Here is a 22374-nt window from a genome sequence, read left to right as displayed (position 1 = left end):
TCTATGCGGGGAGTGCGGTGTCGGGGACGAGCCTTGTGGACGCGCCCTGTGAGAGGGAGCATGTCCGCGGCCAGAGCCAAGAAAGTGAAGATGGCCACCAAGTCCTGCCCGCGGTGCGACCAACAGGTGAGGGCTGCCCGCAGCTCCAGGGGGCGCAGAGCCTGGCATTGCTGGGCGCTGCAGGCGGTGATCTGCCCGGTGATAATGCGGCGGAGAGCCGGTATTCTGTATCGTCAGCATGTGTTATCATAGGACGTGTGATATTACCTGCAGTGTGGGGGAGGGGCGCTGTCTGCACTGGCATCACCTTATCAGGGGGCTGTACATCAGCAGTGACCAGTCCTCTCCCAGTATACTCGTCTGTATAACCAGTCCTCTCCCAGTATACCCGTCTGTATAACCAGTCTATCCCTCTGTATGACCAGTCCTCTCCCAGTGGATCCGTCTGTATGACCAGTGCTCTCCCAGTGGATCCGTCTGTATGACCAGTCCTCTCCCAGTATACCCGTCTGTATAACCAGTCTATCCCTCTGTATGACCAGTCCTCTCCCAGCGGATCCCTCTGTATGACCAGTCCTCTCCCAGCGGATCCCTCTGTATGACCAGTCCTCTCCCAGCGGATCCCTCTGTATGACCAGTCCTCTCCCAGCGGATCCGTCTGTATGACCAGTCCTCTCCCAGCGGATCCGTCTGTATGACCAGTCCTCTCCCAGCGGATCCGTCTGTATGACCAGTCCTCTCCCAGCGGATCCGTCTGTATGACCAGTCCTCTCCCAGCGGATCCGTCTGTATGACCAGTCCTCTCCCAGCGGATCCGTCTGTATGACCAGTCCTCTCCCAGCGGATCCGTCTGTATGACCAGTCCCCTCCCAGCGGATCCCTCTGTATGACCCGTCCCCTCCCAGCGGATCCCTCTGTATGACCAGTCCCCTCCCAGCGGATCCCTCTGTATGACCAGTCCCCTCCCAGCGGATCCCTCTGTATGACCAGTCCCCTCCCAGCGGATCCCTCTGTATGACCAGTCCTCTCCCAGCGGATCCCTCTGTATGACCAGTCCTCTCCCAGCGGATCCCTCTGTATGACCAGTCCTCTCCCAGCGGATCCCTCTGTATGACCAGCCCTCTCCCAGCGGATCCCTCTGTATGACCAGCCCTCTCCCAGCGGATCCGTCTGTATGACCAGTCCTCTCCCAGCGGATCCCTCTGTATGACCAGTCCTCTCCCAGCGGATCTCTCTGTATGACCAGTCCTCTCCCAGCGGATCCCTCTGTATGGGCTATATCCTATGTATAATATATTTATGGTCAGCGGCCGCCCCATATTATGTTGTTATTATTTCCCTTGATTTGATGTCGTTAGATCTGCGCTTCGTATTTATCGCTGGATATTTATATAATAACCTTCGTAGTGATAACAAGAATTGTAACAGACACGATAAATAGCCAGATTGTTCCTTAAAAAATGTATTTTTCAGGTTCAGTTGACAATCTGGATGTAAAAATTAGATTGGACTGTAGGAATAAAAGGGTTAATTACATGTGGTGGGAATTAAGGGGTTAATCATCACGTGGTGTAGATTTCAGACGGGAATAAAAGAGTTGATGACGTGTGTTGGGTATAAAGGGGTTAATGATGTGTGTATATTTCAGACTGGGAATAAAGGGGTTAATTACATGTGGCGGAAATAAAGGAGTTGATCACATGTGGTGCAGGGTTCAGACCGGAAATAATGGAGCTAATGACGTGTGGTGGGAATAAAGGGGTTAATGACATATGGTGCAGATTTCAGACTGTGGGAATAAAGGGGTTAATGAGGCGGTGACAGTAGCGGGAGGGGAGTTCACTTATATTTCGGGGCTGCATTGCTTTCCGGGTGCAGCCCATACACTGAGGAGTTAATGATCTGATATTGGATATAATATTTGGGCTGGGGGAGGGGTGATATTTGTTGCTGTGGGGCCCATGTGGCCCCCGCTGTGGTGGCTGAGCTCAGGCGTCGGGTCCTGTGATTTCTGTGAAGAGTATGTTTTGCCTGGAGCAGAGAGGGAAGTGAGAGCGCTGTGGGGAGGGAGGGGTTAACACCAGGCGCTCTTACTGTACTGACTGAGGGGCCCTTACCAGGGGGAAGGGGGGAATTTTTTTAGCAAGTTTTTGCAATGTTTTTTTTTGTTTTTTTTTGCTAATTGATGATTTCACAGTTTTTCTTTTTTTAAGGCGCTGTTGTTTTTGCCACATTTAGCTCCAGATGTCTGGGGTAATATAAACGCTGGACGCTTTGTTTGAAAAACTTTAGCGCGCCGGAGCTCTCAGCGTAACCGTTCGCTCCCTGCAGACAGGCCGGGAACTGCGCTGCAAAACCGCGGTAGAACGTGTGCGCTTTATTGCTTTTATGTCGTGGTTTTTTTGTTTTTGGAAAAACTATAGTTTAAACAGCTACAGGACGGCGCTGGGGGTTACTTGGCCGCGGCACTGATCTGGCGGTGCCCTAGGAAATGTTTAACGCACTGTTATTGTTGTAGTGGTTGGCGCTGAGCATCCCCGGAGGGGCACGGCGCAGGGATTCTGTTTGGTCTCTTTGCCATCCTCCACCCCTTTAGACCCTGCACCAGGCATAAGGGCGCTGCCACATGAAACCCCACCAGTAATAAAAACGTCCACAAACATTGCACAGGTGGATTTTTAACTCTCAAATCACAAGTAGTGTTGAGCGAACTTGTGTTTTAAGTTCGGCGCCTAAAGTTCGGGTTATCGAAGAATCGCATTATGGATTCCGCTACCACGGACCATAACGGGATACTACGATAACCTGAACTCGAACTTTAGACGCCGAACTTAAAACACAAGTTCGCTCAACACTAAACACAAGCTAATGACCTTAATTAAAAAAAAAACTAACTCCAAAAACCCCCACAATTTTATATTTTTTATAATCTTCAGTGCAGCCGCTGGAGCTGGTGTTTTTGCCTTTTTTGCATAAAAAAACACACACAAAAAAACAGCCTAAGGCGTCTTTCACACGAACATGTGCGCTACGTGGCCGTATTGTGGACCGCATTTGTGGATCCGCAATACACAGGCTTCGTTCCGTGGGCATTCTGCATCACGGATGCGGACCCATTCACTTCAATGGGTCCGCAAATCCGGAGGTGCGGAACGGAACAGCTTCCGTAGGGTTTCGTCCCGTACTTCCGTTCCGGAAAAAGATAGAACATGTCCTATCTTTTTTTGCGGAACGGCCGGATCGCGGACCCCCTTAAAGTGAATGGGTCCGCGATCCGCTGCGGCTGCCCCACGGTGGATGTTCGTGCATTGCGGCCCGTTTTTTTCCCCTGCAAAACATGGATCCCGGCCGAGTTTACACCGCAGTTTTTGTAGAAATGTCCAATCCTTGTCCATAAAATCAACAAGAATAGGACATGTTCTATCCTTTTTGCGGGGTCGCGGAATGTACTTGCGGATGCAGACAGTACACGGACCCGTTGAAGTGACTGGATCCGCAAAAAATGCTACAGTCGTGTGCATGAGCCTTTTTACATAGTACCTGTTTTGCCTCGGGCGTTCCTTTAATTTGCCCCTTTAAGAGGACACTTGTATTCCCCATGTTCCTGACTTTGTGTTGTGCCGTTCCTCTAATATTCCTGCTAGAAGTTACGAATGGATTACTATCAGTTTGCAATGAAGGTCCAGATGGGTGTAACTGGTTGGGGGGTTGTCCCTGCACAGTGTAAGGCCTAGTTCACACGACCGTATGGCTTTTATTGTTTTTTGCGGTCCGTTTTTCACGGATCCGTTGTTCCGTTTTTAAGTTCCGTTGTGTTTCCGTTTCCTTTCCGTTTTTCCGTTCTGTTTTTCCGTATGGCATATACAGTATACAGTAATTAGATAGAAAAAATTGGGCTGGGCATAACATTTTCAATAGATGATTCAGAAAAAACGGAACGGAAACGGAAGACATACGGATGCATTTCCGTATGTGTTCCGTTTTTTTTGCGGACCCATTGACTTGAATGGAGCCACGACCCGTGATTTACGGCCAAATATAGGACAAGCTCTATCTTTCAACGGAACGGAAAAACGGAAATACGGAAACGGAATGCATACGGAACACATTCCGTTTTTTTTGCGGAACCATTGAAATGAATGGTTCCGTATACGGACCGTATACGGAACACAAAAAAACGGCCCGTACACCCGCAAAAAAAACGTTCGTGTGAACTCGGCCTAACACTGGCAGCACTGATTGGATAGTCAGACTGTGCAGGGACAAACACCCTATGGGTGACACCCAGCTGGACCTTGAGTTTACCTGCACATGTTGTAGATTCTCATGTGGAATAACTGTCGTGTAATACAGAACCAGTAGAATGTATGCGTTTAGACAAATCTCATGGACACTTTGCTTTTGCGTTCCATGCGGAAATTGACCTGCCCCTGTCGTTCGTGCGGATATTGAAGTTCAGTTTGTCAGTTGTTTGTGCGGATTTCATCCTTTGCAAAGGTGACATCGGCGGCAAAACCCGCATCAAATAGTCAAAAAGTGCAAGTAATAGATGCTGTTTTTGGTGCGGAATTGCACAGAAATCCGCACTCATTTCTGTAGTACAGCCGCCCGTAAGCTGCTAGGAGTTTATTCATACCTTCTAGTAGGAATAACAGAGGAACCAAAAACTAAGGACCATATATAAGAATGCTCTGTTGATATCCCGATACTACAATCTAGTCTCCTTTCTGTACTGAAGGGGCCGCAGCGTCTGCCCGCCTTCCCTCCACACTTCTCGCTCTTGTGTAAGACCTCGCTACGTTTTTTCCAGAGCTCTGGAATTTGTTCCGTCCGCAGAGTTTGTTTTCCAGGATCTGTCTCCTCCTCGGCCCGCGTTCCAAGAACCGGCGCTGTATGCCGAGCGAAATCACGGAGCAGACGCCAGTAATCCAGCAGGGAACGGAATCGGACCCTCGCCATATCCTTAAAAAAAATAAAAATTGAAATGTTTAAGAATTTGGGCAAATGCTGGAATCCCAGAATTCATTCACTGAGGGAAGGCTGAGTCCGCTGCGACATCCCGTTATTCCAGCACCAAATTCCTTAGAAAATCCACGATTGTGGAAGTCGGCACCGGAGCAGGAAAATGACCCCATAATCTGCCGGAGGGTGTGGGGGTGACCTACATGGGGGATGGGCAAAGTAGGTATGTACATGCAGTGTATGGGGGGGGGGGTCACTGGAGGTATGTACATGCAGTGTATAGGGGGGGGTCACTGGAGGTATGTACATGCAGTGTATAGGGGGTGGGGGGTCACTGGAGGTATGTACATGCAGTGTATAGGGGGTGGGGGGGTCACTGGAGGTATGTACATGCAGTGTATGGGGGGGGGGTCACTGGAGGTATGTACATGCAGTGTATGGGGGGGTCACTGGAGGTATGTACATGCAGTGTATGGGGGGGGTCACTGGAGGTATGTACATGCAGTGTATGGGGGGGGGTCACTGGAGGTATGTACATGCAGTGTATGGGGGGGTCACTGGAGGTATGTACATGCAGTGTATGGGGGGGGTCACTGGAGGTATGTACATGCAGTGTATGGGGGGGGTCACTGGAGGTATGTACATGCAGTGTATGGGGGGGGGGGGTCACTGGAGGTATGTACATGCAGTGTATGGGGGGGGGGGTCACTGGAGGTATGTACATGCAGTGTATGGGGGGGGGGGGTCACTGGAGGTATGTACATGCAGTGTATGGGGGGGTCACTGGAGGTATGTACATGCAGTGTATGGGGGGGTCACTGGAGGTATGTACATGCAGTGTATGGGGGGGTCACTGGAGGTATGTACAGTACAGACCAAAAGTTTGGACACACCTTCTCATTCAAAGAGTTTTCTTTATTTTCATGACTGAAAATTGTAGATTCACACTGAAGGCATCAAAACTATGAATTAACACATGTGGAATTATATACATAACAAAAAAGTGTGAAACAACTAAAAATATGTCATATTCTAGGTTCTTCAAAGTAGCCACCTTTTGCTTTGATTACTGCTTTGCACACTCTTGGCATTCTCTTGATGAGCTTCAAGAGGTAGTCACCTGAAATGGTCTTCACTTCACAGGTGTGCCCTGTCAGGTTTAATAAGTGGGATTTCTTGCCTTATAAATGGGGTTGGGACCATCAGTTGCGTTGTGGAGAAGTCAGGTGGATACACAGCTGATAGTCCTACTGAATAGACTGTTAGAATTTGTATTATGGCAAGAAAAAAGCAGCTAAGTAAAGAAAAGCGAGTGGCCATCATTACTTTAAGAAATGAAGGTCAGTCAGTCCGAAAAATTGGGAAAACTTTGACAGTAAGGGCTATTTGACCATGAAGGAGAGTGATGGGGTGCTGCGCCAGATGACCTGGCCTCCACAGTCACCGGACCTGAACCCAATCGAGATGGTTTGGGGTGAGCTGGACCGCAGAGTGAAGGCAAAAGAGCCAACTAGTGCTAAGCATCTCTGGGAACTCCTTCAAGACTGTTGGAAGACCATTTCAGGTGACTACCTCTTGAAGCTCATCAAGAGAATGCCAAGAGTGTGCAAAGCAGTAATCAAAGCAAAAGGTGGCTACTTTGAAGAACCTAGAATATGACATATTTTCAGTTGTTTCACACTTTTTTGTTATGTATATAATTCCACATGTGTTAATTCATAGTTTTGATGCCTTCAGTGTGAATCTACAATTTTCATAGTCATGAAAATAAAGAAAACTCTTTGAATGAGAAGGTGTGTCCAAACTTTTGGTCTGTACTGTACATGCAGTGTATGGGGAGGGGGTCACTAGAGGTATGTACATGCAGTGTATGGGGGGGGGGGGTGTCACTGGAGGTATGTACATGCAGTGTATGGGGGGGGGGGTCACTGGAGGTATGTACATGCAGTGTATGGGGGGGTCACTGGAGGTATGTACATGCAGTGTATGGGGGGGGGTCACTGGAGGTATGTACATGCAGTGTATGGGGGGGGTCACTGAAGGTATGTACATGCAGTGTATGGGGGGGTCACTGAAGGTATGTACATGCAGTGTATGGGGGGGGTCACTGGAGGTATGTACATGCAGTGTATGGGGGGGGGTCATACATAAAAGCTTTTTCAGATCTAAGTTTTCACTTCGTGAAAACTCATATCCGACAGAATATTCTAACACAGAGGCGTTCCCATGGTGATGGGGACGCTTCTAGTTAGAATACACTACAAACTTTGTACAAGACTGCCCCCTGCTGCCTGGCAGCACCCGATCTCTTACAGGGGGATATGATAGCACAATTAACCCCTTCAGGTGCGGCACCTGAAGGGGTTAATTGTACCATCATATCCCCCTGTAAGAGATCAGGCAGCAGGGGGAAGACCCCCCCCCCTCCCCAGTTTGAATATCGTTGGTGGCACAGTGTGCGCCCCCCATCGGGCCCCCCTTCCTCCCTCTAGTGTAATAAATCGTTGGTGGCACAGTGTGCGCCCCCCATCGGGCCCCCCCCTTCCTCCCTCTAGTGTAATAAATCGTTGGTGGCACAGTGTTCGCCCCCCCCCCCCTCCCTCCCTCTATTGTAATTAATCGTTGGTGGCACAGTGTGCGCCCCCCATCGGCCCCCCCTCCCTCTATAGCAGTAACAACATTGGTGGCCAGTGTGCGGCCTCCCATCTCCCCCCCCCCCCTTCCCCCGATCATTGGTGGCAGCGTAGTGCCGATCGGAGTCCCAGTTTAATCGCTGGGGCTCCGATCGGTAACCATGGCAACCAGGAAGCTACTGCAGCCCTGGTTGCCATGGTTACTTAGCAATAGTACAATAGTAGAAGATTCATACTTACCTGCTTGCTGCTGCGATGTCTGTGACCGGCCGGGAGCTCCTCCTACTGGTAAGTGACAGTTCTTTAGCAATGCGCCGCACAGACCTGTCACTTACCAGTAGGTGGAGCTCCCGGCCGGACACAGACATCGCAGCAGCAAGCAGGTAACTATGAATCTTATACTATTGTACTATTGCTAAGTAACCATGGCAACCAGGACTGCAGTAGCGTCCTGGTTGCCATGGTTACCGATCGGAGCCCCAGCGATTAAACTGGGACACCGATCGGAACTCCGCTGCCACCAATGATCGGGGGGGGGGGGGGGAGGATGGGAGGCCGCACACTGGCCACCAATGTTGTTACTGCTATAGAGGGAGGGGGGCCGATGGGGGGCGCACACTGTGCCACCAACGATTTATTACACTAGAGGGAGGACGGGGGCCCGATGGGGGGCGCACACTGTGCCACCAACGATATTCAAACTGGGGAGGGGGGGGGTCTGCCCCCTGCTGCCTGGCAGCCCTGATCTCTTACAGGGGGATATGACAGTACAATTAACCCCTTCAGGTGCCGCACCTGAAGGGGTTAATTGTGCTATCATATCCCCCTGTAAGAGATCGGGTGCTGCCAGGCAGCAGGGGGCAGTCTTGTACAAAGTTTGTAGTGTATTCTAACTAGAAGCGTCCCCATCACCATGGGAACGCCTCTGTGTTAGAATATACTGTCGGATCTGAGTTTCACAATGTAGCTCATATCCGACAGTATATTCTAACATAGAGGCGTTCCCATGGTGATGGGGACGCTTCAAGTTAAAATATACCATCGGATTGGAGAACTCCAATCCGATGGTATAAAAGAACTCCAGACTTTACATTGAAAGTCAATGGGGACGGATCCGTTTGAAATGGCACCATATTGTGTCAACATCAAACGGATCCGTCCCCATTGACTTGCATTGTAATTCAGGACGGATCCGTTTGGCTCCGCACGGCCAGGCGGACACCAAAACGACTTTTTTTTTCATGTCCGTGGATCCTCCAAAAATCAAGGAAGACCCACGGACGAAAAAACGGTCACGGACCTACGGACCCCGTTTTTGCGGACCGTGAAAATAAACTGTCGTGTGCATGAGGCCATACCTTTATAAAGGACAAAAAGATGGTGCAATACCCTCAAGACTTAGGAGGTAAGAAAGTTTTATTCTTCATTAGCTTCATCAGGGGCTGCGGTATAAATGCCGCTAAAGGTCAACAGCCTTTAGCGGCATTTATACCGCAGCCCCTGATGAAGCTAAGTGCGAAACCCGGGTCGGGCAATTTTATACGCATGTGAAAACTGATGTTTGTGAGTAGAATAAAACTTTCTTACCTCCTAAGTCTTGAGGGTATTGCACCATCTTTTTGTCCTTTATAAAGGTAATCCTGACTGGTTTGGAACGAGCGGTTGGTGCCTTAAAGCGAGATCTGACTACATGTTGGAGGCGGATAACAGGTCCATCGCATGGTGAATATAGACGCGAGACAGCTGCCTTTGTACATGCACAGCAAAGCAAAGTTGTTGCTGAAAATTCACGTGGGGAACAGACTTGTGACATCTGTCTTTACACATGCCTAATATGGACTTGTGATATCCATTTTGTAGCAGATTATAAATTCGGCTCTTTGTCTTTTTGGTTCTTAGTAATAATCACTTCCATACATCGCTCTAGATTTAGCGCGGTATCCGTATCTTGTTCTACTTAGTAAATATAAGCTTAGAGGTCATGCAGCTGCGTGTGCCCCTGTGCGTGGGCTCGCCCCGTAGATGCCACTACTCGCCACAGTGTGTGCACTGGGCCCCTGAGAAGGCAGCATGAGCACACAGAACGCAATAGTTAGCATTTCTTGTGAGAGGCTGCCCCTGGGGTATGCTGCTGCTTATTGATGCCACTCGTACTTAACTATTCGTCTGCCGGGGGCACTGCACTAACTATAAGGCGTCATAGTCTTTACACTACAATTCTGGGTATGCGTGAATATTAGTGCAGGCGCCGGCATCTCTCCCCCTCCCCCTTACAGTTTTTGCATTTTCCCTTTAATTTAATGGGAGGAAGAAACATTTTGGGGGGTATTTATGAGTGGAAAATGTGTCAGTTTTGCGTTGCTTACTTTGTGCCAAATTTATCAAATGTCAGGCGTTTTGTTAAATTTGGCGTATCTTTAAACCTAACACTTTTGTCTACAAATGGCGCTTCATTTTTTTTATATTACTCCTTACTGGAGAGTTTTTAGTGACCCTTTAAAAAAAGAAGCTGAGTATTAAATCAGGAGTGAAGCTAATTGAAATAAATAACCACAACCATTTTAGAAAACTGTAGAGTATTGCAGGATCCAATGACGCCCCCCTCCCCAGTCGCCACATCCCCCCCCCTCTCCTCCGACCATCTTTGTCTTTTCATTTACTTGTTACATTTGGTAATTACTTGTTAAGGAACTGAAACAATTTCCTTCCTTCACTTTGCATTGACATTTGCGCCATCTAGTGGTCAGTAGCAGTTACAGCACCAGGACAAGGAACAACTTATTCACCTGGATCTGAAAGAAGTTTCCATTCAGGACTTTCTATAATTGGACCGGGTCCAATATGGTGACAGTATTTGTCAGATTTGGGGATGTGGTACTGTGCGGCGTATCACACAAGATAGCTTTAGATACACTGGTTTGGCTGGTTCACGATAGACGGCGGTCCTGCAGACTGTATCACACAGTATGGGTTTAAATACAGGAACACAGCAGGCAGTATCACATGTGATGGGCTTGGATACAGCAGCCTGGCAGGCAGTGTCCCAAATGATATGCTTAGATACTGCAACTCAACAGACAGTATCACATGAGATAGTCTTAGATACAGCAATGTGGCATGCAGTATTACACTCGATGGGCTTAGATACAGCAATGTGGCATGCAGTATTACACTCGATGGGCTTAGATACAGCAACGTGGCATGCAGTATTACACTCGATGGGCTTAGATACAGCAACGTGGCATGCAGTATTACACTCGATGGGCTTAGATACAGCAACGTGGCATGCAGTATTACACTCGATGGGCTTAGATACAGCAACGTGACATGCAGTATTACACTCGATGGGCTTAGATACAGCAATGTGGCATGCAGTATTACACTCGATGGGCTTAGATACAGCAACGTGGCATGCAGTATTACACTCGATGGGCTTAGATACAGCAACGTGGCATGCAGTATTACACTCGATGGGCTTAGATACAGCAACGTGACATGCAGTATTACACTCGATGGGCTTAGATACAGCAACGTGGCATGCAGTATTACACTCGATGGGCTTAGATACAGCAACGTGGCATGCAGTATTACACTCGATGGGCTTAGATACAGCAACGTGGCATGCAGTATTACACTCGATGGGCTTAGATACAGCAACGTGACATGCAGTATTACACTCGATGGGCTTAGATACAGCAACGTGACATGCAGTATTACACTCGATGGGCTTAGATACAGCAACGTGGCATGCAGTATTACACTTGATGGGCTTAGATACAGCAACGTGGCATGCAGTGTTACACTCGATGGGCTTAGATACAGCAACGTGGCATGCAGTATTACACTCGATGGGCTTAGATACTGCAACCTGTCTGGTAGTATCAGATGTGATGGGCTTAGATACAGCAACCTGACCGGTAGCATCACGTGTGGTGGGTTTGGATACAGCATCTCAGCAGAAAGTATCGCATATGGTAAGCTTGGATACAGAAACGTGGCATACAGTATCACACTTGATAGGCTTAGATACAGCAATCTGGCAGGTAGCATCACATGTGATGGGTTTGGATACAGCAACTCGGCAGACAGTATGATGATGCCCAGCTGTGCTGGGACTTGTAGTTCTCCACGCCTTACTTACCGCCTTTTTGTTGTGTCCTCCAGGTTCCTGTCGCCTGCAAGTCCTGCCCTTGTGGATATATCTTCATCAGCAGAAAACTCCTACATGGCAGACAGATGGAGCGAGTGCCCCCCACCTCAGGTACCCGTCAGGGGGCTGTTATCCGCATTTATATCTGCCGTTTCACCGGCCAAGACCCCATTTACCTGACTGGTTGTAGACTGAAGTCCTTACACCTCGTGGGTCGAGCGGCAAGAGCTCGGGATCTGTACTTCCTTACTTCACCGGAGTTATTGACCTGAATGCAGCGAATTGGGGGAGGGGGATCACAGCCTCCATCCAGGGGGGGCTGGCACTTTTTGCCCCCTGTCTTTGGAAAGGGATAGAGGCAGGTATGTCACTTAGGCTATGTTCACACGCAGCAGATTTCTTCTGAAAATCTGTTCCACCACAATGGGGCTGTCTTGGCGTTGCAGGGATTTCTGCGAGTCTTTGCAGCAGATGTGCTGCGTGTGAATGTGGAGAGAAGGAGCCCTGCATAAGTATACACACCCCCTGGGGTTGAGTCGGCCTGTGCAGTAGGTCCCCTAGCGGCTGCGTAAGCCTCTCCTACAAGCAATCACCCTCATCATCCCCCAAATGAAATTTATAAATGAGGTCATGTCACCCCCACCCCTCTTCTGGTTAGCCTCAGGGGTGCAGAAATGAAGATTTGACTGGCTGATCTAACTGGGTGCAGGTATGTTACCCCGTCCACTGACACTTCTGGGGGTTGCTTCATACACTTGCAGCCACCAGTTTACAGAACATACCCTTCAGCAGTAATAAAACTGCCCCCCCTCTTCACTTCCCACAGAAAACCGCTCTGATCCCAAGAGGCGGCGAACAGAGAGAATCAGGAGAGAAAGGACAAACTCCACGGCCAGTCGAGACTCTGAGAACAGGAGAAGGTCGCGATCCAACAGCCAGTCGGACCAGATACGGCGCGGCAGGGGCCGGCCAAAGACGGCGGCCACCAAGAAACAGGAGGAAGAGAAAGGTAAGGGTTAACTTAAAGGGGAAGGACCCTGGAAGCTTTTGTTCTGCCAAAATAAACCCTCACCCTCAGGGTCACGACAATGATTGCATTGCTTTCATTTAGAGGGTCGACCTTCGTTTAGCATTTCGAGATCGTCGAGGTAAAAATCTGACGTGAAAACGCTGATCAAAAACTTGCATTTTGGGTTGATAGGGTTTTATATATTTTTTTTTAAAGGCCACCTCACTATTCCCTACATCTAACTTGTCCATATTAGAAGTCTTATACACTCACTAACCGAGAAAATCCCGCACCGAGAAGGAGCTGTTGGGATGAAGCTTTCTCTGTGCGACTGTAATGATGATAAATGGAAGAGGGAGATTATTGGGGAAACCTGTACAAATGAAGGGAGGCTCTAGGACCCTGATTAGCCACCTCCAGGCTGGACGCAGGGTGGGATGCGGCCTCCAGGCTGGACGCAGGGTGGGATGCGGCCTCCAGGCTGGGCGCAGGGTGGGATGCGGCCTCCAGGCTGGGCGCAGGGTGGGATGCGGCCTCCAGGCTGGGCGCAGGGTGGGATGCGGCCTCCAGGCTGGGAGCAGGGTGGGATGCGGCCTCCAGGCTGGGAGCAGGGTGGGATGCGGCCTCCAGGCTGGGCGCAGGGTGGCATGCGGCCTCCAGGGTGGGATGCGGCCTCCAGGCTGGGCGCAGGGTGGGATGCGGCCTCCAGGCTGGGCGCAGGGTGGCATGCGGCCTCCAGGGTGGGATGCGGCCTCCAGGCTGGACGCAGGGTGGGATGCGGCCTCCAGGCTGGACGCAGGGTGGGATGCGGCCTCCAGGCTGGGCGCAGGGTGGGATGCGGCCTCCAGGCTGGGCGCAGGGTGGGATGCGGCCTCCAGGCTGGGCGCAGGGTGGGATGCGGCCTCCAGGCTGGGCGCAGGGTGAGATGCGGCCTCCAGGCTGGGCGCAGGGTGAGATGCGGCCTCCAGGCTGGGCGCAGGGTGAGATGCGGCCTCCAGGCTGGGCGCAGGGTGAGATGCGGCCTCCAGGCTGGGCGCAGGGTGAGATGCGGCCTCCAGGCTGGGCGCAGGGTGAGATGCGGCCTCCAGGCTGGGCGCAGGGTGAGATGCGGCCTCCAGCCTGGGCGCAGGGTGAGATGCGGCCTCCAGCCTGGGCGCAAGCACTGAAGGTGTAGGGGCAAGCTGACAAATTCAGGGGTGAACCCTCACTCACAGGACGCTGAGATATGGGGTGCTGTTATCAGAAAACGCACGTTTATTGCCCTGCAGAGCTGCTGGCTGGTTCGTTACGGATCACCGGTGACACAGGGACCGATAAACTGGCTCCGCCGTGTGACGACCATGCAAACAGCTCCTCATATCTCAGCTTTCTAGACACTCATAATCATTTTCATATTTATGAGACATAACTGCATGCCGGGTTTGCAGCAATCTGACTTTTCTTTCTGGGTGCGGTATTTTTTTAGTCAGTGAGTGTGTATACAATAATATATTCAACCACCTTTTCTGAACATAGATTTTGTTCTCATTAGTCACCTCCAAAGCTGCATTAAAAATTCTTCAGCTTGCAGGATGTCTCATCACGGGCACCTCACGATCTCCACAGGGCGCGCCTGCTGCACTTTCACGCAGCTCCATGCTTTATCCACAGGTCTTTGTGGCAACTCTTTCTCAAAGGGCTTTTGACCAGGAACTAATCTTTCCCTGAATGCATTTCCAGCAAAGTCCAGTGCAATAGAGGAGGGAAGCTGCTGGCGTTTTAAGTGCAGCTTTGGATGTGCATGGAGTGTAAGACCGGATATAATGGAATATCGGCACGAGGAAGGGCATTGAATGAATATGTTGCCTCTTAGGCAGATACTTGGGAGAAGGAAACAGAGTGGTTGTCAGAGAAATGCTCCCAGGTAATTACTCAAATAGTAATTGCTGCAATATGGTGGCGTTCACCGCTGGATGTGTGGAGGTAAGGGAATCCCAAGCAGAACCCACCTGGCCTCCTAATACTACCCCACAACCCCCGCTCCTTGCAGCCTGTCCCTTGCATCCTACCCCCAATGACCTCCCTTCTTAATTTTGGGTAGCTCATGGTGGCCACAAGGGGCACTATTCTTCCTACACGACCTGTAGTTTATAGGTTGTCTTCCATTTGCTGCCTCCGCCTTCCCCATTGGGGTCTTCTAACCTTTTAGCATTGTCTAATCTCGCACCCCCCCCCCCCCCATCACCACTACACGTCACCTTCTCCTCCCCTCACGCTGCTTAACCCTAACCCATTAGTCTTGCTCGGCAGCAGGGAGGAGCGGCAAGGACTCCGGAGCCGAAGGGACAGCGGCAAGATACGCCGAAGACGTGAGAGCGCAGCGTGGAGACCGGGGAAGCCGGAGGCAGCAGTGGATGGGAGAAGGTAAAGTAGCTGCTTGTGAGCAATTGTGCTGGGTCGACAATTGCTCGGTGAAGCACTTGTTGTTTTAGTTTTTGTGTTTGGTTTTCTTTTATCCTTGCCGTTCGTTTCCGTTCTCCCCTCATTCGTCATCCTTGCTGGATTATTACCAGAAAAAAGGGCTCCGATAATTCATTCCGAACCTAAGCACTGAAGGTGTAGGGGCAAGCTGACAAATTCAGGGGTGAACCCTCACTCACAGGACGCTGAGATATGGGGTGCTGTTATCAGAAAACGCACGTTTATTGCCCTGCAGAGCTGCTGGCTGATTAATTACAGGTCACCGGTGACACAGGGACCGATAAACTGGCTCCGCAGTGTGACGACCATGCAAACAGCTCCTCATATCTCAGCTTTCTAGACACCTGTGAGCATGGATTTTGGGATGTATGGAAATTAATATATATTTTTTTTTATCATAGTTTTTATTAAACAGCTTTTCCAAAATTATACAAACAATAAGGACTCCTTTACAGATAGTAGTGCAGCCGATCAAAGGAATGACATGCGGAGCCATTATTTAAACCCACACAAAACAAAAAGAAATAAACCCTCCAAACGCCCCCCCCCCCCCCCCCCCCCCCCCCCCCAGCGAAGAGATGGTCCGCCATTTGTAATAACCATATCACCTCTCAACATACTGTCCAACAGACATATCCCTCCCATGTACGTGCGTAGGGCCCATCAATAATCATACCTAACCACCTAGGGTCCATTCACACGTCCACAAAATGGGTCCACATCCGTTCCGCAATTCTGCGGAACGGGTGCAGACCAATTCATTTTCAATGGGGCCGGAATGTGCTGTCCACACTTGCGCATCCGTGCTTCCGTTTCCGCAAAAAAATAGAACATGCAATTGCAGACAAGATTAGGCATTTTCTATTATAGTGCCGGCGATGTGCGGTCCGCAAATTGCGGAATGCACATTGCCAGTGTCCGTGTTTTGCGGATCCGCAGAACAATTACAGACGTGTGAATGGACCCCTAGTCAGGACTCTGGAATCGCTGATTAGTCCAACCTGGTTCGTTTCTTGTCATATCAGACTCCTAGATTTCCAGTCACTCATCCCGGTCTGCCCCCCACCAGCATAAGTGGAGTCTAGACCGGACCCGGCCCCAACGGAGAACCACTTATCACAGATTGCTGGAAATTTGGCCTCGCGCTTCCTCTTAACATGTACTCCATTTAGAAAGGGGGGTGTATCATTCATCCTGTTAAGGAATTCAGCTATCAGTTTTCGGGCTTGAAATAGGCGTTGCACCCCAAGACACACCTCATGATGCGCAATGTTCACCACCCCTGGATTTTTTCATTCCAGCCAGGCACCGCTTTTCTGGTTCACGCACTGTCAGAAGATGTGACAAATTTATTTTGGGGCCTGTGTCTCTTAGTTAAAGGGATTGTCTCATCTAGGATATGCTCCCATTGTCTGATTAGGTGCGGGTCCCATTATATCGAGAACAGAGCCCCGAAAGTGGTGGAGGGTGCACTGCGCATGCGCAGCCGCCCTCTATTCATTTTCTATGGAGCCGCCGAAAATAGCCGAGCACTGGCTCAGCTATTTCCTTCGAGCCCATAGAAGTGAATGGGTGCGGTGGCCGGTCATGCGCGGTGCGCTGCCATTCACTCCCATGGTCAGAGCGCTTGGAGGTGGCCGGACCGTAGTCCTCCAGCGACCACTTTGCAGGGCTCCGTCGCTGGGACCCGAACCTATAAGACAATGGGGGCATTTCCTGGCGATATGCCCTCCTTGAGATGAGACAACTCCTTTTATTTGGCTCGTCTTACGCCAATGCACTTCTGCCATATGAATCGCCAGTCTTAGTAAATTCCCCCCATAATATCACCGTCCTTTATCATCTTGTAAGTGACATCCATGACTGTCGCGTCCTCCATTGTTAAAAGGCTTTTCCCATTACAACAACGTATCCCCTACCCACAGGATAGGGCATAAGTGTCTGATCTTCAGGGGTCCAAGCGCTAGGGCCCCCTCCGATCATGAGAACAGGGGCCCATGCTTCTCCATTTGAATGACGCTGTGGACAAGCGCCATGTGGGGCTGCCAGAAACAGCTGGGTTGGCCATCTCCAGTAGCTGCACTTAAATGGAGGAACGAGGCCTCCTTTCTGTTGATAGGCGGTCGGACCCCTGCCGATCAGACACATCCCCTGTCCTGTTGTTGTAATGGGACAACCTCTATAACCCCCTGTTCATACTGTGCAGTTATGTCAGGTTTGTGTTCATGTCTTGATTCCTACAGGTTTCTGTATACGTCTTCTAAGATGTTATAATGTCCGTGTGTGGTCATTGTGTATACGTGATACGATCTTCCTTAATGGTCAGCGAGATGTGACAGCGGGGGGCGCTCCTCTGTGTTTTATGTGATTTCTGCGGGTCTAGCTAATGAGCTGCAACTTCCGACACTCCACGTGTTATAAAACTACAACCCCTAGCATGCACACTCGCTCAGCTGTTTTCAGGACCTTCACGACCATGCATTTCACAAACGGCCCATTCATCTCAGTGACGACGGCGTCATGCTTCATTGCGGCGCCACCACAGTGACCTCTTGCTGACGGCTTCTCCACAGGTGCCTGTTTCTTGGCGTTTAAATGACTGCTTATGAAATCTTTTTCATTTCTTTTCTTTTTTTCTTATAGAGAAACAGGAGAAGGAGGTGGACATGTACGCCAACCTCTCGGATGAAAAGGCTTTTGTGTTTTCTGTGGCGCTGGCAGAGATTAACAGAAAAATTATCAATCAGAGGCTCATCCTATGACCGTGGGGGAGGACCGCCGACCACCGCTAATGAATCCACGTGACTGTCTATACCAAAATCCAGACCTCTGCGTCTCTAGGAAACTATACGAGGACGACCCTGCACTAAAGACTTTAATGTCCTGTTTTTTTTTGTAAAGCAATATTCTAATATTTTACACGTCGGTTTTATTGTTTCCGTTTCTTTACAACATGGTGATTTTATTCTGTTTTAAGAGGCGGAATCATCCTGGCCAGCAGCCAGACTCCATATATTTAAATGCTTGATATAAATAAAGAAAATATATATTGCAATTTTATAAATTAAAACAAATATTGACAAATGTACAGTTTATATACTCTTTTTATATATTAAACAGGTGTTATCACAGCAAAGCCTCGTATTTTATTTAATATCTAATAATGTAATACGGCCCCCAATTTACAAGAATGACTACTATAATACTGCTCCTATGTACACAAATATAACTACTATAATACTGCCTCCTATGTACAAGGATATAACTACTATAATACTGCTCCTATGTACACAAATATAACTACTATAATACTGCCTCCTATGTACAAGGATATAACTACTATAATACTGCTCCTATGTACACAAATATAACTACTATAATACTGCCTCCTATGTACAAGGATATAACTGCTATAATACTGCTCCTATGTGCAAGAATATAACTACTATAATACTGCCTCCTATGTACAAGAATATAACTACTATAATACTGCTCCTATGTACAAGAATATAACTACTATAATACTGCTCCTATGTACAATAATATAACTACTATAATACTGCTCCTATGTACAAGAATATAACTACTATAATACTGTTCCTATGTACAAGAATATAACTACTATAATACTGCTCCTATGTACAAGAATATAACTACTATAATACTGCCTCCTATGTACAAGAATATGACTACTATAATACTGCTCCTATGTACAAGAATATAACTGCTATAATACTGCTCCTATGTACAAGGATATAACTACTATAATACTGCTCCTATATACAAGAATATAACTACTATAATACTGCTCCTATGAACAACAATATAACTACTATAATACTGCTCCTATGTACAAGAATATAACTACTATAATACTGCTCCTATGTACAATAATATAACTACTATAATACTGCTCCTATGTACAAGAATATAACTACTATAATACTGCTCCTATGTACAAGAATATAACTACTATAATACTGCCTCCTATGAACAACAATATAACTACTATAATACTGCCTCATATGTACAAGAATATAACTACTATAATACTGCCTCTTATGTACAAGAATATAACTACTATAATACTGCTTCCTATGTACAAGAATATAACTACTATAATACTGCTCCTCTGTACAAGAATATAACTACTATAATACTGCTCCTATGTACAAGATTATAACTGCTATAATACTGCTCCTATGTACAAGAATATAACTACTATAATACTGCTCCTATGTACAAGAATATAACTGCTATAATACTGCTCCTATGTACAAGGATATACAGTGGCGGAAATAATTATTTGACCCCTCACTGATTTTGTAAGTTTGTCCAATGACAAAGAAATGAAAAGTCTCAGAACAGTATCATTTCAATGGAAGGTTTATTGTAACAGTGGCAGATAGCACATCAAAAGGAAAATCGAAAAAATAACTTTAAATAAAAGATAGCAACTGATTTGCATTTCATTGAGTGAAATAAGTATTTGAACCCCTACCAACCATTAAGAGTTCTGGCTCCCACAGAGTGGTTAGACACTTCTACTCAATTAGTCACCCTCATTAAGGACACCTGTCTTAACTAGTCACCTGTATAAAAGACACCTGTCCACAGAATCAATCAATCAAGCAGACTCCAAACTCTCCAACATGGGAAAGACCAAAGAGCTGTCCAAGGATGTCAGAGACAAAATTGTAGACCTGCACAAGGCTGGAATGGGCTACAAAACCATTAGCAAGAAGCTGGGAGAGAAGGTGACAACTGTTGGTGCGATTGTTCGAAAATGGAAGGAGCACAAAATGACCATCAATCGACCTCGCTCTGGGGCTCCACGCAAGATCTCACCTCGTGGGGTGTCAATGGTTCTGAGAAAGGTGAAAAAGCATCCTAGAACTACACGGGAGGAGTTAGTTAATGACCTCAAATTAGCAGGGACCACAGTCACCAAGAAAACCATTGGAAACACATTACACCGCAATGGATTAAAATCCTGCAGGGCTCGCAAGGTCCCCCTGCTCAGGAAGGCACATGTGCAGGCCCGTCTGAAGTTTGCCAATGAACACCTGAATGATTCAGAGAGTGACTGGGAGAAGGTGCTGTGGTCTGATGAGACCAAAATAGAGCTCTTTGGCATTAACTCAACTCGCTGTGTTTGGAGGAAGAAAAATGCTGCCTATGACCCCCAAAACACCGTCCCCACCGTCAAGCATGGGGGTGGAAACATTTTGCTTTGGGGGTGTTTTTCTGCTAAGGGCACAGGACAACTTATTCGCATAAACGGGAAAATGGACGGAGCCATGTATCGTGAAATCCTGAGCGACAACCTCCTTCCCTCTGCCAGGAAACTGAAAATGGGTCGTGGATGGGTGTTCCAGCACGACAATGACCCAAAACATACAGCAAAGGCAACAAAGGAGTGGCTCAAGAAGAAGCACATTAAGGTCATGGAGTGGCCTAGTCAGTCTCCGGACCTTAATCCAATCGAAAACCTATGGAGGGAGCTCAAGCTCAGAGTTGCACAGAGACAGCCTCGAAACCTTAGGGATTTAGAGATGATCTGCAAAGAGGAGTGGACCAACATTCCTCCTAAAATGTGCGCAAACTTGGTCATCAATTACAAGAAACGTTTGACCTCTGTGCTTGCAAACAAGGGTTTTTCCACCAAGTATTAAGTCTTTTTTTGTTAGAGGGTTCAAATACTTATTTCACTCAATGAAATGCAAATCAGTTGCTATCTTTTATTTAAAGTTATTTTTTCGATTTTCCTTTTGATGTGCTATCTGCCACTGTTACAATAAACCTACCATTGAAATGATACTGTTCTGAGACTTTTCATTTCTTTGTCATTGGACAAACTTACAAAATCAGTGAGGGGTCAAATAATTATTTCCGCCACTGTAACTACTATAATACTGCTCCTATATACAAGAATATAACTACTATAATACTGCTCCTATGTACAAGAATATAGCTACTATAATACTGCTCCTATATACAAGAATATAACTACTATAATACTGCCACCTATGTACAAGAATATAACTACTATAATACTACTATAATACTGCCTCCTATGTACAAGAATATAACTACTATAATACTGCCTCCTATATACAAGAATATGACTACTATAATACTGCTCCTATGTACAAGAATATAACTACTATAATACTGCTCCTATGTACAAGAATATAACTACTATAATACTGCTACTGTGTACAAGAATATAACTACTATAATACTGCTCCTATGTACAAGAATATAACTACTATAATACTGCTACTGTGTACAAGAATATATCTACTATAATACTGCTCCTATATACAAGAATATGACTACTATAATACTGCTCCTATGTACAAGAATATAACTACTATAATACTGCTCCTATGAACAACAATATAACTACTATAATACTGCTCCTATGTACAAGAATATAACTACTATAATACAGCCTCCTATGAACAACAATATGACTACTATAATACTGCCTCCTATATACAAGAATATGACTACTATAATACTGCTCCTATGTACAAGAATATAACTACTATAATACTGCCTCCTATGTACAAGAATATGACTACTATAATACTGCTCCTATGTACAAGAATATAACTACTATAATACTGCTTCCTATGTACAAGAATATAACTACTATAATACTGCTTCCTATGTACAAGAATATAACTACTATAATACTGCCTCCTATGTGCAAGAATATAACTACTATAATACTGCTCCTATGTACAAGAATATAACTACTATAATACTGCTCCTATGTACAAGAATATAACTACTATAATACTGCTCCTATGTACAAGATTATAACTACTATAATACTGCTCCTATGTACAAGAATATAACTACTATAATACTGCTCCTATGTACAAGAATATAACTACTATAATACTGCCTCCTATGTACAAGAATATAACTACTATAATACTGCTGAAAAAGAGAGGAGTGTCCAGCATCAATGTCCTAAAATGAAACGTAGACTTTATTGGAACATATTTAAATATAAACGGGACAGATGTGTTTTTAGCACGAGTTTTGAGTGACAGCAGCAATGTTAGTCTTATCATAAAAACACACACAAATAGTGGATTTATATAGGAAAACTGTGACCCAATGAAGTTGTCCAGATGAAGTCA

At 47.1% G+C, this 22374-nt stretch overlaps 1 protein-coding gene across 3 annotated transcripts; it reads left to right on the top strand.

The window, feature by feature from the left end:
• Positions 1 to 18350, top strand: C10H16orf87 (chromosome 10 C16orf87 homolog). 3 transcript variants are annotated; one of them, XM_044270843.1, is made up of 5 exons: positions 1 to 126; positions 11760 to 11856; positions 12572 to 12754; positions 15047 to 15157; positions 17858 to 18350. In XM_044270843.1, exons 1-5 carry the CDS (start codon positions 4 to 6, stop codon positions 17974 to 17976), a joined length of 633 nt encoding a protein of 210 aa, XP_044126778.1. In that variant the 5' UTR covers positions 1 to 3; the 3' UTR covers positions 17977 to 18350. The 3 variants fall into 3 exon arrangements, with proteins under 3 accessions (XP_044126778.1, XP_044126777.1, XP_044126779.1); XM_044270842.1 differs by having other exon boundaries at positions 15044 to 15157; XM_044270844.1 differs by lacking the exon at positions 15047 to 15157.
• The last annotated feature ends 4024 nt before the right edge of the window (positions 18351 to 22374 follow it).

Source organism: Bufo gargarizans, chromosome 10 (assembly GCF_014858855.1).
Source record: "Bufo gargarizans isolate SCDJY-AF-19 chromosome 10, ASM1485885v1, whole genome shotgun sequence".
NCBI classification, from domain to species: Eukaryota; Metazoa; Chordata; class Amphibia; order Anura; family Bufonidae; genus Bufo; species Bufo gargarizans.
This window is presented reverse-complemented; position numbering and strand designations above follow the sequence as displayed.

Coding starts and splice junctions, on each gene's coding strand:
- C10H16orf87 (XM_044270842.1), top strand. CDS start 4: ATGCGGGGAGTGCGGTGTCGGGGACGAGCCTTGTGGACGCGCCCTGTG. Junction 127..11,759: donor GCCCGCGGTGCGACCAACAG/GTGAGGGCTGCC, acceptor TGTGTCCTCCAG/GTTCCTGTCGCCTGCAAGTC. Junction 15,158..17,857: donor GCAGCAGTGGATGGGAGAAG/GTAAAGTAGCTG, acceptor TTTTTCTTATAG/AGAAACAGGAGAAGGAGGTG.